Raw genomic sequence first — 17,630 nt, 5'->3', positions numbered from 1 at the left:
GATGTGACGCCATGAAATTTCAATGCCTTATAACTTGACTCCACGTGGTCTGATCTTTTCCAAATTTCATATGCTTGTTAAGAGTCCCAATCTGAACACATGTTCAGTCTCATATTTAGCGAAAGTCATAGCGCCACCTACTGGCAACAGGAAGTATCATGCGTCGTACTTTGTCTAATTACTCCTAGGAAATTTGGCTGATGCACCTGAAATTAAGTCAGCTAATAAACAAGACCTTGGTGATGCTACATTTGGCAGCTCATGACCCAAAACTGAATGCTGTTACCATGGCGACACATCCTTCGCCATGAAATATGATACTGTTTTTCAGGGAGAAGGGATTGCTCTACAGTCATGAAACTTGACACACATGTCTAGAGTGATGTCAGCTAAAATCCTATGTGGTCGCTTTGAATGGGCGTAACAAAATGGCTCAACAGCGCCCCCTTTAAAATTTCAAAATTGAAGCCCCGCCTTCCAGATTAACGTAGAGAGATGAAATTCACAGGGCACATGTATAATGTCAAGACGCACAAAAAAGTCTGTTGACGCCTTATTGTAAGTTGAACAGGAAGTCGGCCATCTTGAAAAACTGGTCAATTTTCGCCTTTTTTTGGCCATTTCGCATACCTTGTATTTTAACGCACTCCTCCTACAGATTTCATCGTAAGGACTTCAAAATCAGTGTTGGTCATCTAGAGTAGTGTATGATCATGATGGTTTGGCCGTGGCGTGGCGTTGAGTTTTGATGTTTCGCCATGACAGAGGAAATTGATATAACTTGAGTGTACATGGTTGGATCTGCCTCAAACTTTACACAACAAGTCACTGACAAAAGCCCTTCGACTGAGCGTCACTTCGACATGTGCTGGGGTGCGAGGGCCCGATCATCGCTGCTTGCAGCTTTAATTTCTCTTTTTGCTACCTTGTTATTCATTTGGAGATGTAGTGTGTGTCATAATCCGGTCTATCTTAATGCCCCTTCCCCTTCCCAGACTAAGAGAGAAGTTAAGCAGCTGGGTTTCTACATGATGTAAATGAAATGACACATTGCTCATATTTTGCTGCTTAGCTAATTATTGTTTGTGGTTTGAGGTTTAGACAGGATACAGCAAAGTGTTCTTCTCAGAGTCCTAGTTGTGAACTGACCGTTGCAGGTTACAAAACACGCAAGTGCTGTTGCTTGGGTTATTTGGCACTAACCAGTTTTGTTTTGTAAGTCGGAGAAGTAATAAGAGTATTGTGTTTCTGGGTTTTTGGCTTTCTGTTGCTCTGTGTTTTTCCTCCTGTGATCCTCCTCAGCCTGCTTATCTACACACCTTCTCTGTATCAGTCTCATTAGCAGTGTCCTGCTCCCTGTGTCTTCCCCAGCCATCAGCTCCTTTCCTGTCCTCCTGTTCCAACTGCACCTCATCCCCTCATCAGTTTCCTTTGTATTTAAGTGCTGGTTTTCAGTTCGGTCTTGTTGGCTGATCCTTTATTCTGTCTTGTTCTGTTTTGCTCTGCCTGCATGTCTGAATCTAATAAAGAAGTTATTCTTCAGCTTTTCTTTGCCTGCCGTTCTGGGTCCATTTCCTGCTACTCTTTATGACAGTGTAGACTTTCGCCACCTTTTATCTAAAATGGTAACCTTTGCTGAAGTGTTTGACTTTTAATCCGTCACAAGACATGATTTTGACTGACATATATGGCAACCTGAACTTTCTGAGTGTCATGTGACAATCTCTGAATAGCTGTTATAGGTTTAACTCAGCTGATTCCTTGAGTCGGTTATGAAACCCTTTTTTGAAAATCTAAAACCATGTCTTCTGTAAACAGGATGTTAGCAAATACACTGAAGCAATAGAGACCACCACATAAGCAATATTCTGTCTTCTCAAAAATGTATAAGAACAAGAGTCAAAGGAGTGCATTTGACCAAAGACCATGGCGATCCACTTTGTGCTACTGCTCTTCTTTGTCCTAAATGGTAAGCTACACTGTCCTCACGATTCAAATCCCAAAGCAGCAACAACTAAAAGCATATTGTATGTCTCATTTCTATACATGGTGAAAAGCTATAAAAACTCGGATTAACATAAGGCAATAATATATGAAGTATTTTGTGTTTCAGGAGCTTATGGTTCTCGTATTGTTGGAGGCAGAGACGCTGCCCCACACTCGCGCCCCTACATGGCCTCACTGCAGTTCCGAGGTCGCCACAACTGTGGGGGAGTGCTGGTGAGAGAAGACTTTGTGCTCACAGCAGCACATTGTCAGATACCTGGGTAAGAATTCAAAGATAGGCCAGTTTTTTTTTTTGTTTTTTTTGTTTCCAGCAATAATGTCACTACAACATAACAGCATAACAACATAACTAAAACTGATAACTGGAGATTTGAAACAATGTGGGCTTCTATGAGAGCATGCTGACCAATTCCCAAAGTATAGCCTCTGGTTTCATTTCATGTCAAATCAATTACAAAATCAACTTGTCACATCTTAACATTTGCCATACTCACTTAGTTAGTAATTCATAACAGTAAATATTATAAACAGTTTAATCAAAACTAAGTTTCAAGCACAATTTTTATTGTGCTTTTATTTATTTATTTATTTTTTAGCTCATAGTCAGCTGCTGAAGGCCATTTCATTCATAAGTTTATTTCTTTTACACAGTTAAATCCAGAAGACTAACATGAGAGGCTGCTTTTTGTCTACTCTCAAGGCTTGAATCAATGCAACAACAACAAGAGTTATAAAACAGTTCCTACCTGTGAATGTGTTATGCACACAATTAAGTAACTTTGACAAAAAACAAAGACAATGAAATGTTCCCTGTGGTGAATTAAATAATTCAAGTCTCTGCAAGATGTCGTATTGTATTAAAATGAATGGAAACCACTGAATAAAACCTTAGATCATGCTTTGAACAAGTTTTTTTCTCTCAGATACTGATGTTTTTCTGTCAAGAGAGATCGTCAGCATTTTATCTAATCTCCAATCATCATTCAATTTTGTTCCCTAGACGGTACACAGTTGTGGTCGGAGCTGATTCCCTGTCAGCTAATGAGTCGACAAAGCAGGAGTTCACTGCTGTCAGATCCATTCCACATCCCAGTTACGATGAACATGAAAACGACATCATGCTCCTAAAGGTGAGGACATTTTAAACTGATAAAAATGATAAATTTGGGTGGTGACAAATCTTCACATGTTGTCCACTACTTCAAATTTTAAGTAGAATCCCTCTTCATTATTGTTTCTAGTTTGCACAAAAACAAAAAATGTGATGTTAAGACTTCACAAAATCTAACACACTCAACATTTTCTCTTTTTTTCTACCATGAATCTCCACCTCTCAGCTCAACCGCAGGGCCCGACTGACTACAGCAGTGAGGCTAATCTCTCTTAAAAGGGGACCTGTGAGAAGAACCAGTCGGTGCATCACAACTGGCTGGGGTGATATAGGTGATAACAACACCTTACCAAGCAGGCTTCAGGAAGTCAACGTTACCATCCTACAGCAGCGGGCATGTCGTAGAAGATGGGGACAGGTTCCCATCACCAGGACAATGATTTGTGGCACTGGGGCCCGTGTGTTTCAAGGCTTCTGCTCGGTAAGAAAATACACCAGCTACACTTTGATCAGCATGTAAATTGATCTTTGAAGATGATGTCTTTAGCATGTAAAGATGACATTTTAGGTTCGCAGTTGGCAACTAAGTTTTGGACACAAAGAAAAAATCACTCAGTTTATTCTAAACAAAGTACACCTACTGTTAAGTTTTGTTGTATCTTTTCTGTTAAAGGGCGATTCAGGTGGTCCGTTGGTGTGTGATGGAGAAACAGCAGGCGTGGTCTCCTTCTCTGGCCGGCGATGCGGAGACCCCAGGACCCCCGATGTCTACACACGCATATCATCCTTCAGGGAATGGATTGCAACTGTGTTGAACAACAATTAGGAAAATTATAACAAACAGTAGTGTGCCATATACTGTATTGAATCATATAATTCAAGACTCTTAGTAACTTACATGGTGTGTTGTTTAAAATCAGTTATACAAGATAGTGCTGTGGTTGTTTAGGTAAGATAATTTATTTTGCTTTTGTCACCACATCTGGTTGTTTTTGCTACACTGTGAAGCACTAATTTTGTTTGGTATTATACATTAAGCATGCTAATTGGGTCAGGCAGACTGTATTTTTTCATTCTGATGTTTCAAAGGCACACAGAGTTGAATGTAATAATAAACTAAAAATAAAAATATATGGTTAATTCCAATGTATTTGATGGATGACAGATAAAACAATGAATTCTGTGGTTGTTGCAGCTTTTTTGCCTGAAAGTTGTGTTCATATTTTCATATTCGGTAAGTTGGTAGAACTTGAGCTAGCCATGTGTTATCTAACAAACTGTAGCTTTGGAGCGTGGTGTGCTGATGTACAGTAGTTGTGCAACAGTTGGCTGTCATTGGGATAATATACCTGCAATTTAGCAATATCAGATTAATTCTTGGAGCATAAATGGGCGGGCTCTGTAATTGTTTCATGTAGATAAACACCCTAGATAAAGAGTGGTTGGACAGCTAAACAGGCAAGATTATCAGATGATTCAGCAGCTGGCTGGTTATCTTCTCTCTGCTTCAGTAAGCATGGGTTACAGACAGAGTCTGCATAAACTGTTGCACAACTTTATGATGTAGTTAGTAAGATAATAATATAAATACATGTCTTTTGAGGTTGTGCAGAAGGGAAGTGCTTCGGTTAGTTGGCATAAAATATGAAGGCCACATGAACAGGCAGGTGTCCAGCTGATATTCCCAATTATTCGCCTATTCTCATTAACCCTGTACACTTGGTGAATGATGAGTGTGACTAGTTGTCCTGTGGTCCTGTAGATTTATAATGCCCATGGTAGTGATAAGCATTCAGTAAATATTTAAAGATCATTTGTGATCAAATGTGGTCATCAACTATGCTGTGCTGTGCTACTTGCAACTTGGGGGGTTTGTATATTTCATAGGTTTGCATATTGAAATGGTTTTGGTTGAAATTATGAACCAACATATTTTGCAAAGATAAATGGGTGCAGGTTTCATTTTGTTTTGGAGATCAGATGTAGTCTATGTGTTATGTAGGCCTAGCAGTAATGTAGAGGACAAAATGTGCTTCAAGAACTTAGTGTTGTGTAAGTTTATTTAGCCTATTTGTTGCTGAAATCTTTACTTTTTGTTGCTAAATGTTGTCATGGGCCTATCAGTGGGATCTAAAGTGAATGAAAATGAAAGTGTGCACCCAGAAAATGATAATAAAATTACTTTTGAGAATAATATTGTTTTATAACTTTGACACTTATATTATGCTGTCTGCCCCTTTAAGACACATTTCGGTAACGAGCGTCACAGAAAATCCGACGTCACTTTACCTGTTGAGCTCGGTTGTGTTATGTCGTGTCGTTTATGTGCACTAATACCGTAATAACGCTAATGCAGTATACAGCACTATTTACAAGAACCGAAACTCTGGTTAAAAGTCCAAATTATTGTAATATAGACATCAATTCCCAGTAGTCATTGCGCGCATGTTCATGTCCTTCTCTGCGGTCATGGTAACCGATGGCTCGCTGGGAACCTGAGTCTTTTCTTCGCATCTCCCATTTTCCACAGGTTTCGCGAGATTTACATAGGCGGGTTGTGTGTGGCAACATTTCTCTGCCAGACGAACTGTCCGATACTGATATGAAATCTGCGTACAGGTGAGCAAAATGTGTTCCCAAAGGGAGGATAACGCTGTTAACGACCAGTTGTTGCTGGTGGTTGTTAGCTGCCACCGGGACACCGAAAAAGCGGATGTAGCTAGCCGCCTCCGCTTACCTTACAGTAACATCTGCATTGAGGTAGAGCTAGGACAGACGAGTGTTATTGATAACCTACAGTATGTGGTGTAGGTGTGTTGGGTTTAGTCCAGCACAGGTGGGCTACGGCATAACTTGTCGTGTAGTGTACTAGCCCGTGTCATCATATTTTATATATATGTTGCTAATGTGGCTATAAGTTATATGCAGCAAAAATATTACTGGCTCACGTTATATGCTGTAATTTGTCAGATTCAGTGCTGACGTGTTGGCTTGAAGTTGTGTCAGCCAGATTTGTCGGTGGCTTTTATGCTAAACTTTGCTCCGATATATAACTGAGCCAGACAGTGTCGTCTAAGAAGACTGTGCTTCACAAACAGTGACCTCCATGGCTGTAGTAGTTAAAAGTAAATTACCCAGGAAGTTATTCCATCATGCTAAACCATTGGCTGTTGGAGTTGTCAGTCTTTGCTCAGCAGACCGCAGCCTGTCACAGGTCTCCTCAGACAGGCGAGCCTTTCAGCTGAAGGAGAGGCCTTCCTCATGTTGTGGCATACATGTGAAGTTTGACAGCTGCCATACTCAACTCACGTATTAACTGAACATTGCCCTGTCTTTCTCTCATTCAGTAGCCTTTGAATTTCTGGAGGCATGTCCAAGAAAAGGGGCAGGTATGTAGAAAACAAAGCTACTGTATATGCCATCATGTGATACCATTATTAGTGGTACCAGAAAATAACAGTTAAACCATAATGTCACAGCTACATAAAGAAGTGGTAGAAAATAGGAATAAGCCACTGAAATTAACAAATAGCTCTCATTTGACTTACAGCTGTAATATATAACAAACATTTATATTGCATTTTGAATAAAATAGCAGCTGTGTTTAAAATCATAAAATAAGTTTGGATATTGTTGCAAATAGACTTTAATAAGAAACTTTATTTGAAGTGAACTCAGCCTATAATAACTTTACACAAACATCTCAAATGCAAATTCTTTACACATGCAAATTCATATGTAAAGAAATACTGAAAATGTTCCATAGCCTGGTATGATGAAGTTGTTGTTGTGTGTGTGTGTGTGTGTGTGTGTGTGTGTGTGTGTGTGTGTGTAAAATACACACTGTTCTGTGTTTAAACCCTTAATCGCACAGACCTTCATATCCATCCTGTTTCACCAGAAAGCGGAGTAGCGGGGAACTGAGTGACACAGTAAGCCCTGACCCCAACAGCATTCTGGGAGTCCGCATTCAGCATAACTGGCGTGAGAAGGGCAACCAGAGTAAATGGAAGGGAACGGTGCTGGACAGACTTAGTGTAAACCCTTCTCTCTTCATGGTGAAGTACGACGGCTTTGACTGCGTTTATGGCATCGAGCTGTTCAAGGATGAGAGAGTGTCAAACCTGCAAGTCCTGTCGGAAAAAGTTGGTGAGTTAAGAAAGGCTTCTCTTTTAACCTGTGCCTGCTAGTCATAGCACATAGTCATATAATAAAGGTTGGGTTATATTTTTGCCTTTTTACCTGTGTCTCCGTAGTAAACAACAAAATCAAGATACCTCCAGGGGCGGAGGAGCTGGTGGGTAAAGCTGTGGAGCATCTGTTTGAAAAGGAGGATGGAGAGAAGAATGAGTGGAGAGGCATGGTCCTCTCCAGAGCCCCAATCATGACCAACTGGTATTATATCACTTATGAAAAGGACCCCGTTCTTTATATGTACCAGTTGTGGGACGACTATGCTGACGGAGACCTCAGGATTCTGCCTGAAGCAGGTACTGGTAATTTGTGTGTAACAAAGAGGGACTGATATTTAACAGAGCTTTATTAAGTCTTTTATAATCTTGTCCCAAGGCTTTTTAAATAAGATCAAGACTAACCACTATGTGACGTAAATCATTTTCCCACTTTGGAAGATCATGTCATTCTTTTTTTGGCATGGATACCATGTGAGTGCACCATTGAAGTTTGTACTCACCACAAGTCCCCATGAGGTGGTATGAGTCTCATTAGCAAATGAGCAAAGTTAATTATATTAAAATAAACACTTCTTGTCTTCTTGATATAGTCATGTCACGAGTGACAATTTTCCAGAAAAAGTAAGATTCTTATAATTCTTGGAGTTCAATCAGGCAGTGTTTTTTTGGGGGGGGGATTAGATATTTATTGTTAATGAAAATGTTTCTGCCAGAATTTCAAAAAAATCAAAGACTCTAATCAGTGGTTTTCATCAAAGAACTGTTTCTGGAGTTGCTCCAGAGGTAATGGGTATGTTTAAACAAGCACAAGCACTTAAACATTTACAGAAACTCTTAAATCTAATCCAGATAGTGAGAAATCCTACAAAAATATCAGAATACTCAGCCATTATGCAAGATACTGAGGTCTGTAAAACTCTGTTGGATTTGTTTGTTACTTTAGTCTGTTAGAGCTTGTCCATGTTAATGTTCAGCAAACAGATTAAGAGCTTAACTAGGGTATGATTAAAATAGGCAGGATTCTTACACTGGTCTGAAAAGTCTTTGATTTGAAGAATGTTTTTTTATTTCCAGGTCGTAAAAGATAGATGAGATTTTTTTTTAAAAGTTAATCCGCATTTAGCTGTATACTTCTTATGAGAGAGAAGAAGCCAGTTTTTGCATTTTTAGTGATGAAGGGTAATGAGTGGACAGTTGAAATGCACCATTCAAAAAATAATAAGGAACCATTGTTTTTAATCCTTTTCATGCATTATTTAATGCCCACTTTGAGTTACGTACAGTAGGTGTTTGGTGAGTTACACTCATGAAAATTTAAACTAATGTTGACTGCGGAAAAACTGAAAAAAACAAACCAAAACTCCAGTACTGTCACAAGATAAATTTCACGTTTAATTGTAATATCAAAACTAAAAAGGTTTTTCCCTCTCCATTGTTCATTTCTTCCTTCAGAAAACAAGCACCTGTTGCCTGCAGACAGGAAGCCAGGAGAAGAGACGGAGAGTCTGGTGGGGAAACAAGTGGAGTATGTTACTGACAAGGGTGTGAAGAGGACGGGCCTGGTTATCTACCAGGTCCCAGCCAAGCCCTCTGTCTACTATATCAAATATGATGATGACTTTCATATCCATGTCTATGACCTGGTCAAAACCACCTAGAAATAGTGGACACTTAATCTCACTCTCCAGCCTCCTTCCATCTGTTTCTGTTTCACTCATCATTATAAACTGTTATTTAAAGCCATGGCAGGGTTGAATAGTTAATGTGCTTTATTGTTCAGAAGACAGTGCAATCTTTTTTTTTTTCTTTTTTTTTTTGTATGCACAGCAGAACTGTAGCACCGCTATGCTTGGCTATTGCGAGGAGGGAGTCAACCTGTTTTACTGCTGCTCTACTTTATACGTTTAAGTTTGGACAGTTCAAGATCGCGCTGCCCAACAGCTCCAATGTGCAGTTGTTACTGCACTTCCATTGTTGTTATCCTTGAGATAACTGACTAACAAAGCTGCACAAAAAAGCCTTTTAAAGCCACATTTCTTTGGATTATCTAAATAGCCAATAAGCATGCTACAGTATACACATTATGTTTGGAATAGATCCCTTCCATTGACGCACTTATTGAATCATAGGGCCGGTAAATATGAATACTTTATTTATCTAACAGTAATATCAAATTCAATGTTAGTATTGGAAGAGATGAATGGAATCAGCGTTGTAAAAACCACCGTAATGTTATATTTTCAGAAGCCATTCCAGTGAATTATGCTCATGTGGAAATATACTCCTGCACCTTTGTACCACATTTAGTATTGTTGTATCCATGGCTTTATGAATTGGCTACATAATAAACTATGTGATTCATGCAGGGCATCTCGTCTTTTAACCTTGAAGGAAGGTTTGTACAAAGGCTCTAACAGCACAAGGAACATCAGATCCTCAGTGCTGTAGATGAAGATGCACTCCTGTTTAAATTTGAATCCACAAAAATCATAAAGTGCCTTCAGGCTTGTCATTTTGCAATATTGCACATATATTATCTCTGAATATCTGCGCTCTTAATGAATCATTGTGTATGAAGGCTGCTATTTGGTTTTCATTCAGACTCTTAACAGTATGGTGACACTGACAGCTCGAGGAAAGTTTTGTGATCATCAGTTTATATTAAGTGTTGTGTTTTGATCTTTATGCAGTATGAAAATGTTCTTTAAATATAACACGCATCATCAATGGTTGTATAATCTCACTGTTAATATTGTGGGGAGCACTTTATTGTATAAAGTTTACATGTTTAGGTTAAGATATGCTACGTAGTTTTCCCCCTAATGCTTTTTTCTTTAGGAGCAAATGTGGCAGAATATGCTTTACATCACACGCATGAAGATAAACAGGGAAAAAAAAAAATTGTTGCAATACATTCAGATGACAGTATTTAATCTGTACAACTTGTGTAAAATGCCTTGTAATTTTACCTGTTGTGGTTATTCTCATTCATATGAATATCTCATCAAAACACCACCAGCTTTTAGTAAAAGTGTTAATATACATACATTATAAACAGAATATTTCACAGGTATAATCAACTGACAACTAACTCTGGTTCTGGTCTTTACTTTGTCTCTCAGTCTTGCAACTTGACATTTATGCTTGCAGTATGTATCTCAACCCAACTGTCACTATGTCCTAGTTGCTGAATTGGTTTTGGCCTTCTTCATGTCATTCAGAGTATCCCCCTCAGTAAACTAGTCAGCCAGTAGGTATACTGTTACTGTTATTTTTGGCTGTCAAGACTCCGCATGCACCATCATCTGCATAGAGTGCCTGGAGACTTTCAAACCTCAGTTATTTAGTCGGTGGAGAAGTAACAATGTGTGGCTGAATCAGTAACGTTTGCTTAACCCGCATTAAAATAAAAAACAATCCAAAAAGAAAAAAAGAGAGAGGTTAACACCGTACATCACCACCGGTGGGGCTGTGGAGTGTTTCTGTGTTGTGTAGAGTGGAATTACAAATGACTGTGTGCGCTCTTTTTTTCATGCTTTTAATCACCTCCTCCTGCTCTGAAGTTGTAGCAGCACCAACAGGCAATTTGTGTCATAATTATTCTGTCATGGGTAATAAAGACTTTTGCACATTTGTTTGGTGTTACTCTGTGAGCACACTGCCATGATCAACATGCAGTAAATATATATGTGTGTGTGTGTGTGTTTTGACTCAATGAATCATACTAAAGACATGGTGTGTTTTGAGATTGATGTATTTAGTCACAAACAGTGAAACTGTATATATACAACAGACATCATCTTCCTAACATGATTTGTGTGGTTGGAGAACAAAGGGGAGCAAAATATTGTATATTAGACTGTTGAACAAAATTAAATTTGTTGGTATACACAAATTTGTGGTATACAGAGAAAGAAAGAACAACTTTTTAAAATACACTTTGCGTCCGAGCGTTATGTACAACACAACTCACAGCCAATGCCACTATCATTTAGAGAACCACAGTACCCACTTAGGAGACTACATGCCTTCTTTACATCTGCCAGTTTTTCTTTCATGTTGGGTATTTCTTCTTTCTTGAGAGGGACTAAAACTTTTGAAGAGGTAATGTAATTTCTCAAGTGCAAAGTCAAAAAAAGGATTGATAAATATCAGGTTGTCCAGAGAGTCCCTGTTCACTTGGTGAGGTCTTTCAGGTACTGCAAACCCTGACTTGTGTATTCAGTTGCTTTTGTTGGAGCATCTGAAAGAGTTGAAATTGTCCGCCGCACTCCTGCAATAAAATTGAACAAAAATCAATGGTTTAGGTTTGAGGCATCGACAATACATACAAGGCATTTAAGATCTTAAGCCAAAGACAAATGCTAATCTCTAGGGGTGTCACGATTCGATTTGACTTCTGATTTTAAGGTCATAATTCCATTTTCGATTCACACTTTTTTTTTTCAGCACTGACGGCTATGCCATTGTTAGACTATGGAGTCTTGATTTGTAAAGATCAACAGCACACTGGTTTTTATGCTCTGACTGTCATTTACATTTCCAAATTCTTCTTTAAAAAGATAGGTTACATGGTATCAAGTGTGATATAACTTCCATATTTTTTGTAATGTATCACACTAAGGCTATATGGTGAAATTGAAATAATTTATTTGTATGATAAAATGTAATAACAATAACTTGTTTAACCAGTCAATTGGGAACAAACTGTTAAACACAAAAACAAAAAGAGCCACTAGATGGCAGAAGGGTACTATACAACAACAGCTTGAGTTTCCACATCTGCAAAAAGCCACAAGGATTAAACTAAGTTTAAAGTCATGTTGAGGTTTTTGGGACGATCCCTGCATACATGTCTCACAGCCAGCTGTACATAGAGACCAATGTTATTTATCCAGCTCGGAGGACGGTTCTTTTGGTGACAATTAGGTTGTAGCTCGTTGTGTACCTTACTACAGTAGGAAAGGAGCATCACTTGTATTTTAACGTTTCACTTATGGGATATTGATCCGGGAAGTTCGAACCTGTCAATATATTGACAACTTTACTGAAGTGTGCAGTATAGCCTACAAACTGTAGTTTTTCTGTCAATGACACGTTAATCGTTTACACAGCTCACGGGGAAGGCAAAATGTTGCCACACCAGTGACTTCAGGGAAGCAGGATTTTCCAGTTCCGTTGTTTCTCCATCATCTCCGACTCCAGCAGTGGTCATGGTGTCTGATGCTGCAGGCTACTGATAAGCTACACTGTGTTTTCTTTAAAGTGTTGTTTTTTTTTTCCTTTGGACGCGCCCGGGACGTGTGCAAATAGGTGCAGGTGGAGAGAGAAAAAAAATACAGGGAGAATCTCCAATCCTGCTTTTGATTTCGAAGGTCGAAATCAAAACCTCATTTTGATGGATTTTCAATTTAGAATCAAAATCGCGACACCCCTTCTAATCTCAAAGTCAAAAGTGATGCTTAAATTGTTTACTGCATCAATAAAATGCTAAAAGTATAAATGTATCTAACATGTGAAGTGACTAAATTTGCAAACTCTTTCAAAAAAGGAACAATCTTATGATTGAGTTCATACCAGAATTCCAAGAATGAACAGGGGAGAATTCAATCTTAGGCACCGTTGGAAGCTGAGCCTGAGGAGAAAGAGGATTCATTAGTTTCAGACAGTGCAGAACAATACTTTGTTGTTATGTACATTTTATTACATTCAAATTAAATCTTGTAACACTTGATGAGATAATGGTTGAAATGTGAAAGACATCATTTTGGCTGATCAGTATTCACTTGCGATGTCACTCAACATTATATGGTGAAAAAGAGCACCAGACCTTATACTGGCAATGATGATCTTCACTGATAAGTGGGAATAGTCATATTACAGCAGAATTACAATAGAATAGGGATAGTTAACACATTATGAGACATCAGGGGTATTTAGGGTATTTTGTAGGAAGAACATACTGACACTTGGTTATTTACTACTTAAGTCACCCAATCATGTCTACTATTCATGTAATTTTTTAAAAAGGAGAGCTGAAGTAAACTAAAGCTGTGTGCTTCTTGTGAATATAGCTGTAATGATTAGCTGATTAATCAATTGGTCGTCAACTATTAAATTAATCTGCAACTATTTTGTTAACTGTTTAACTATTTGTCCAAATTCTTTGATTCCAGCTTTTCAAATTTTCTGGTTTCTGGTTGGTATTCTTAAGTAGAATGAAAATCTTGCCCGGGACAAAACAAGACATTTGAGGACATCTTGGGCTTTGGGAAACAGTGATTAAAGTGTTTCACCATTTTATAGAGTAAACAACTAATCTATTAATTGAGAAAATAATCAACAATTGATAATGACTAATTGATTATGAAAATAATCCCTACTTGCAGCCCTAATTGTGAAATTAAAATGTATTATTATAATAAAATGTTGTTTTTATGATCTAGCAAAGGAAAAAATGGGTATTTTTGCTCAGATTAGAGCTGGTATACTGCTTCTTCATATTGAGATGAGATGGTACACACTTTAGGAAGAAGAAAGTTGGATTTGTCCAGTGGGTGATCTGGGTGAAATAGAAAATGGGTTTGTTTTTTAACTTTTACAGTCCTTTGTGCTGCATCTGAAATAATTGTATGAAAAAGAGACTTAACTAAATCAATGAGAATTTCATTACTATTGTTGTTGCTTTTTATTATCAATAATAATCACTTGGGGCCAGATGATTAAAACTCTGTGTAGATTCATGACTAATACATTGTGTACCCACAAAGCCAGAAATATGCAGATGCATCCTTTTCATCAGATTTATGAGAACGTGCATACGCATGGTTGTTTTATAAATCTCAGTCACTGAGGAACTAGGCGCACGTGCACAAGCCTCATTTCCACTCCCACAATTAGCCATAAATGGATGAAGACGCCCTGAACCAGCTGTTTTCATATCAGTTCGCCGCCTGCTCCACCAGTCTGTACACCTGTCAATGAAACAAACAGGAAAAAAGACGTGCAGTTTCACCGATTGTGTTGCACCACTGAGGTTCTCCAACAGCCAGAGCAGCTGTCATGACACACAACCATTACGCACGGCTGTGCAGCTCTTTATGCTGTCCTATCATTAATTCATCACATGGACCTGTAAACCATCGTCGGCAGTGATATCGCAGAAATGTAATCTATGATTAGTTTGTAGCGCTCCTATCTTATCCGGATTTACAAGGTGTGACACAATCAATCACACAAGCAATTAATCAATGCTCTGTTTATAAATGTGCTTTTAAAAATCTCTTTGTAAATGCAAAAAAATAAAACATAGTAAAATCACACAATCAGTGTAGCTGATTGTATAACAATGTATAAACAGTGTTTATTAGATTCTGTCTCTTGCCTTATATTTCATTTCCACCTCATCACATCACTCTCAGATTGCTTGAGAAAAACATGTGTACGCTTGATCTGCGTACGCGTGTGAGGTGCGTGCTTTCTCACAGCACATTCTGTGTTTACAAATACCAGTTTATGTGCAGGAAATGGTGTATGCATGGTTTTTGTACCTACATATCATTTACGCATCTGGCCCCTGGACTGGTTTGTGACCAGCACAACTAGAAGCTGTCCACTGTAGTACTGTAAATATCTTGTAAAAATGTCTTAAAAATCTCAAGAGGGATCCAGGGTGGTCCTGGATCAGGACTAGATGTTTAAGCAATGTATGTTATCAGTACCTCCACGCCAAAGTACTTCATCCATTCCTCCACGGCGGGTGGTACTACTGCTTTGGCTTTCTCCAATGCCACTGAGCCCTGCTCACTGCTTCCCAGCAAACCAGAGTCATAGGCAACATAGAGAGCTCCTCCTGCAATGGTCACCTTGGTGGCCAGCCTGGAAATTAAACAACAGAAGCACTCAGCTGATAGCCAAAAATACACACCCTAATGTCCACCCTAAATCACGTCAAACTAGTGTTAACCTAATTAAAAACAAGGGTACATATTACAGTGATGGACAAATATTATTAACGTTAACGCTAGTTAGTTAGTTTGTTTGTTGGTTTTAAAACATTAGGGATCTCAGAATATTCATGCAATTCAGACCAATGTCACACTCCAATAAATATATACAGAATAAAATATTCTTCCTTTTAAGTTCTTAAAAAGGCAAAGTAAAGATACAGCTGGAGAGCACTGTGGCAGACTGACAGTTAGCTTAGCGTCAGTTAGCCACACCGGCTAATCGAACAGTTAGCGTTAGCAAACACAGCAGCAAAAACGTATGTGCATTTACGACTGAAATGAGAAATACTTACTTTACAACGGGCAAAATTCTTGCCGCCATGGTCCACAGCGGTGTGGTTTTCTTTTGTGTACAGTTATTCCAAGTACAGCAAGAATAAACCGGGGAGAAGACTCTCTGATTAGGTTAGCTCATGGATGGCTTTAGCTTCACTGAAGGACAACCCTGCCTTGAACCCTGTGCACAACTTTTGTGTCAATAAAGTTGCCATTTCAAACGCTAGTGCTAGTTACGTCACAGCTGCGGATTCGTTCTTGGGTTATTTTTTGCCTTTACAGCTACTTGAAGCACAATTTTGACGCCCTAGTCTTAAAGGAAAGTGAAAATTAAACAAATGTGGTGATATTTTAATACCAAACAAATATATTTTTAAAATTTCTATTTGAGAAGCAAGCCAACCCTGATTCATAGCCGTGGGAACATGTTGGTTTCAAGTGGGTGCTGTGGGGATGACGCAATGTGAGTGGGGGCACCCTCCTCAACACCCATATGAAAAGGAACTTTACAAATGATATATGTTGTATAATATACATTGGTTGTGCATGTTTTCTTACATGATTATGGCTCTTAAAAAACAAGTTCTCTACTTTGATGGACATACAATATTTGTCTATGAAAGGAATGATAATCATGTAAGAAAGAAAATTTGGAACCTAAAATCCATTATTAACCACTTACTGAAATCAAAATATAATTAGAATATGAACATAACCAACCAAAATTAAATGAAACTTTTTATTTAGTTATTTATTTATTTATATTTTTATTTATTTAACCTTTAGAGACCCACCATAGACCATTTTTCCCCTTTTTTGGGGGGGACAGGGGAACTTTAGGGGAGATGATAGGTCAACAGTATATGCCACATAGAAGTGGTATACATCATCTAAAAGCAAGGCAACCTGAAGACTAATTTGAGATGCAGCTCAGCACTGTGTGTCAAGTTTTTCTAGTCATAGTCAAGTCTGTAATAAACACTGTGTTATGGTTAATCGCCTATTTTGCCACATTTTGAAAGTTTAGAGTGTATAAGGGCTTAGAACATTATGATGTAAGTATATGGTAGCCATTCCCATGTTTGATTATATCTCATAATTTGTTGCAGCAATTTTTGGGTTGATACAGTTTGTTTCACAGATTTGGTGCAAAATTTAACAATTTTTGACCACTCAAGAATTGATAAAAAATGGTCCCTACAAAATACCACAACCAAGACCTTGAGGAACACCACAGAGGAATTTGTGCTGTGATTTGGTATCAAAAACTTTTGACATTTGGAGATTTCTGTAAGAAATGCATTTTTTGGCAATTGGATGCCCCCCTTATTGTCAACATACGCAGAAAAGCCACACATCCTCTGAATGCCCTCAAACTCAAACTAGAGTTTGTGGTTGTAAAGTTTCATGAGGCTGAGATTATCCTAGAGGTCACAATAGGTCATTTTATTAAGTGAGGTCAAGTTTCAAAAAATTGTCTCACTACAATGAAATGACTACTGTGGGGCCTAACATCATCACAAATCAATACAGTTGGGCTCATTGAATCCACAAGAGTCTCAGCTTTCCAGTCATTTCCAATTCCAAGACTGTTTAAGGACCCCAGTATGCAGAAATATTCAAATACACCATTTTTAGAAAAGGTGAAAATTACACATTTATACTGCATGCAAAAAACTGCATAGATTTTGCCCAAAACTGCATGGGATTAGCATAAATGGGCATGTCTGTAAATGAGAGCCTTGTTGCTACCCACAGAACCCATTTTCATTCAGATATCTTGAGGTGAGAGGTCAAGGGACCCCTTAGAAAATGACCAGGCCAGTTTTTCTCTCGCCAAAATTTAGCCTAACTTTGGAGCGTTATTTAACCCCCTTTCCGACAAGCTATCATGGCATGGTTGTTACAAATATATGCCTTAGGTCGTCTAGTTTTATATGATACCAGTATTTTCACTCTAGCTTTAAAACTAAAGCCGCTACAGCCTGGTATACGGTCTCGCGGGTCTCAAAGGGTTTATAGCTGTGAACGTGC

The 17,630-nt window shown here is 38.4% G+C and overlaps 3 protein-coding genes across 4 annotated transcripts; 2 read left to right on the top strand and 1 right to left on the bottom strand.

Moving 5' to 3' along the window:
- The first annotated feature begins 1,813 nt into the window (after positions 1-1,813).
- LOC137187975 (serine protease 57-like) lies at positions 1,814-4,301 on the top strand. Its single transcript, XM_067597295.1, has 5 exons — positions 1,814-1,969; positions 2,114-2,267; positions 3,008-3,137; positions 3,345-3,599; positions 3,792-4,301. Exons 1-5 carry the CDS (start codon positions 1,927-1,929, stop codon positions 3,942-3,944), a joined length of 735 nt encoding a protein of 244 aa, XP_067453396.1. The 5' UTR covers positions 1,814-1,926; the 3' UTR covers positions 3,945-4,301.
- Positions 4,302-5,429: 1,128 nt separating this feature from the next.
- Positions 5,430-10,945, top strand: LOC137187976 (spindlin-1-like). Of its 2 annotated transcripts, none has more exons than XM_067597297.1 (5): positions 5,430-5,737; positions 6,469-6,507; positions 7,020-7,267; positions 7,375-7,608; positions 8,764-10,945. In XM_067597297.1, the coding sequence occupies exons 2-5, from the start codon at positions 6,488-6,490 to the stop codon at positions 8,967-8,969; spliced, it is 708 nt and encodes a 235-aa protein (XP_067453398.1). In that variant the 5' UTR covers positions 5,430-5,737; positions 6,469-6,487; the 3' UTR covers positions 8,970-10,945. The 2 variants fall into 2 exon arrangements, with proteins under 2 accessions (XP_067453398.1, XP_067453397.1); XM_067597296.1 differs by having other exon boundaries at positions 5,431-5,737; positions 6,466-6,507.
- A 102-nt stretch (positions 10,946-11,047) lies between these two features.
- On the bottom strand, positions 11,048-15,790 carry micos13 (mitochondrial contact site and cristae organizing system subunit 13). Its single transcript, XM_067597299.1, has 4 exons — positions 15,614-15,790; positions 15,033-15,189; positions 12,889-12,946; positions 11,048-11,584 (listed from the first exon to the last, which is right to left on the bottom strand). The coding sequence occupies exons 1-4, from the start codon at positions 15,640-15,642 to the stop codon at positions 11,487-11,489; spliced, it is 342 nt and encodes a 113-aa protein (XP_067453400.1). The 5' UTR covers positions 15,643-15,790; the 3' UTR covers positions 11,048-11,486.
- Between the last annotated feature and the right edge of the window lie 1,840 nt (positions 15,791-17,630).

Source organism: Thunnus thynnus, chromosome 8, assembly GCF_963924715.1.
Source record: "Thunnus thynnus chromosome 8, fThuThy2.1, whole genome shotgun sequence".
Lineage (NCBI taxonomy): Eukaryota > Metazoa > Chordata > Actinopteri > Scombriformes > Scombridae > Thunnus > Thunnus thynnus.
This window is presented reverse-complemented; position numbering and strand designations above follow the sequence as displayed.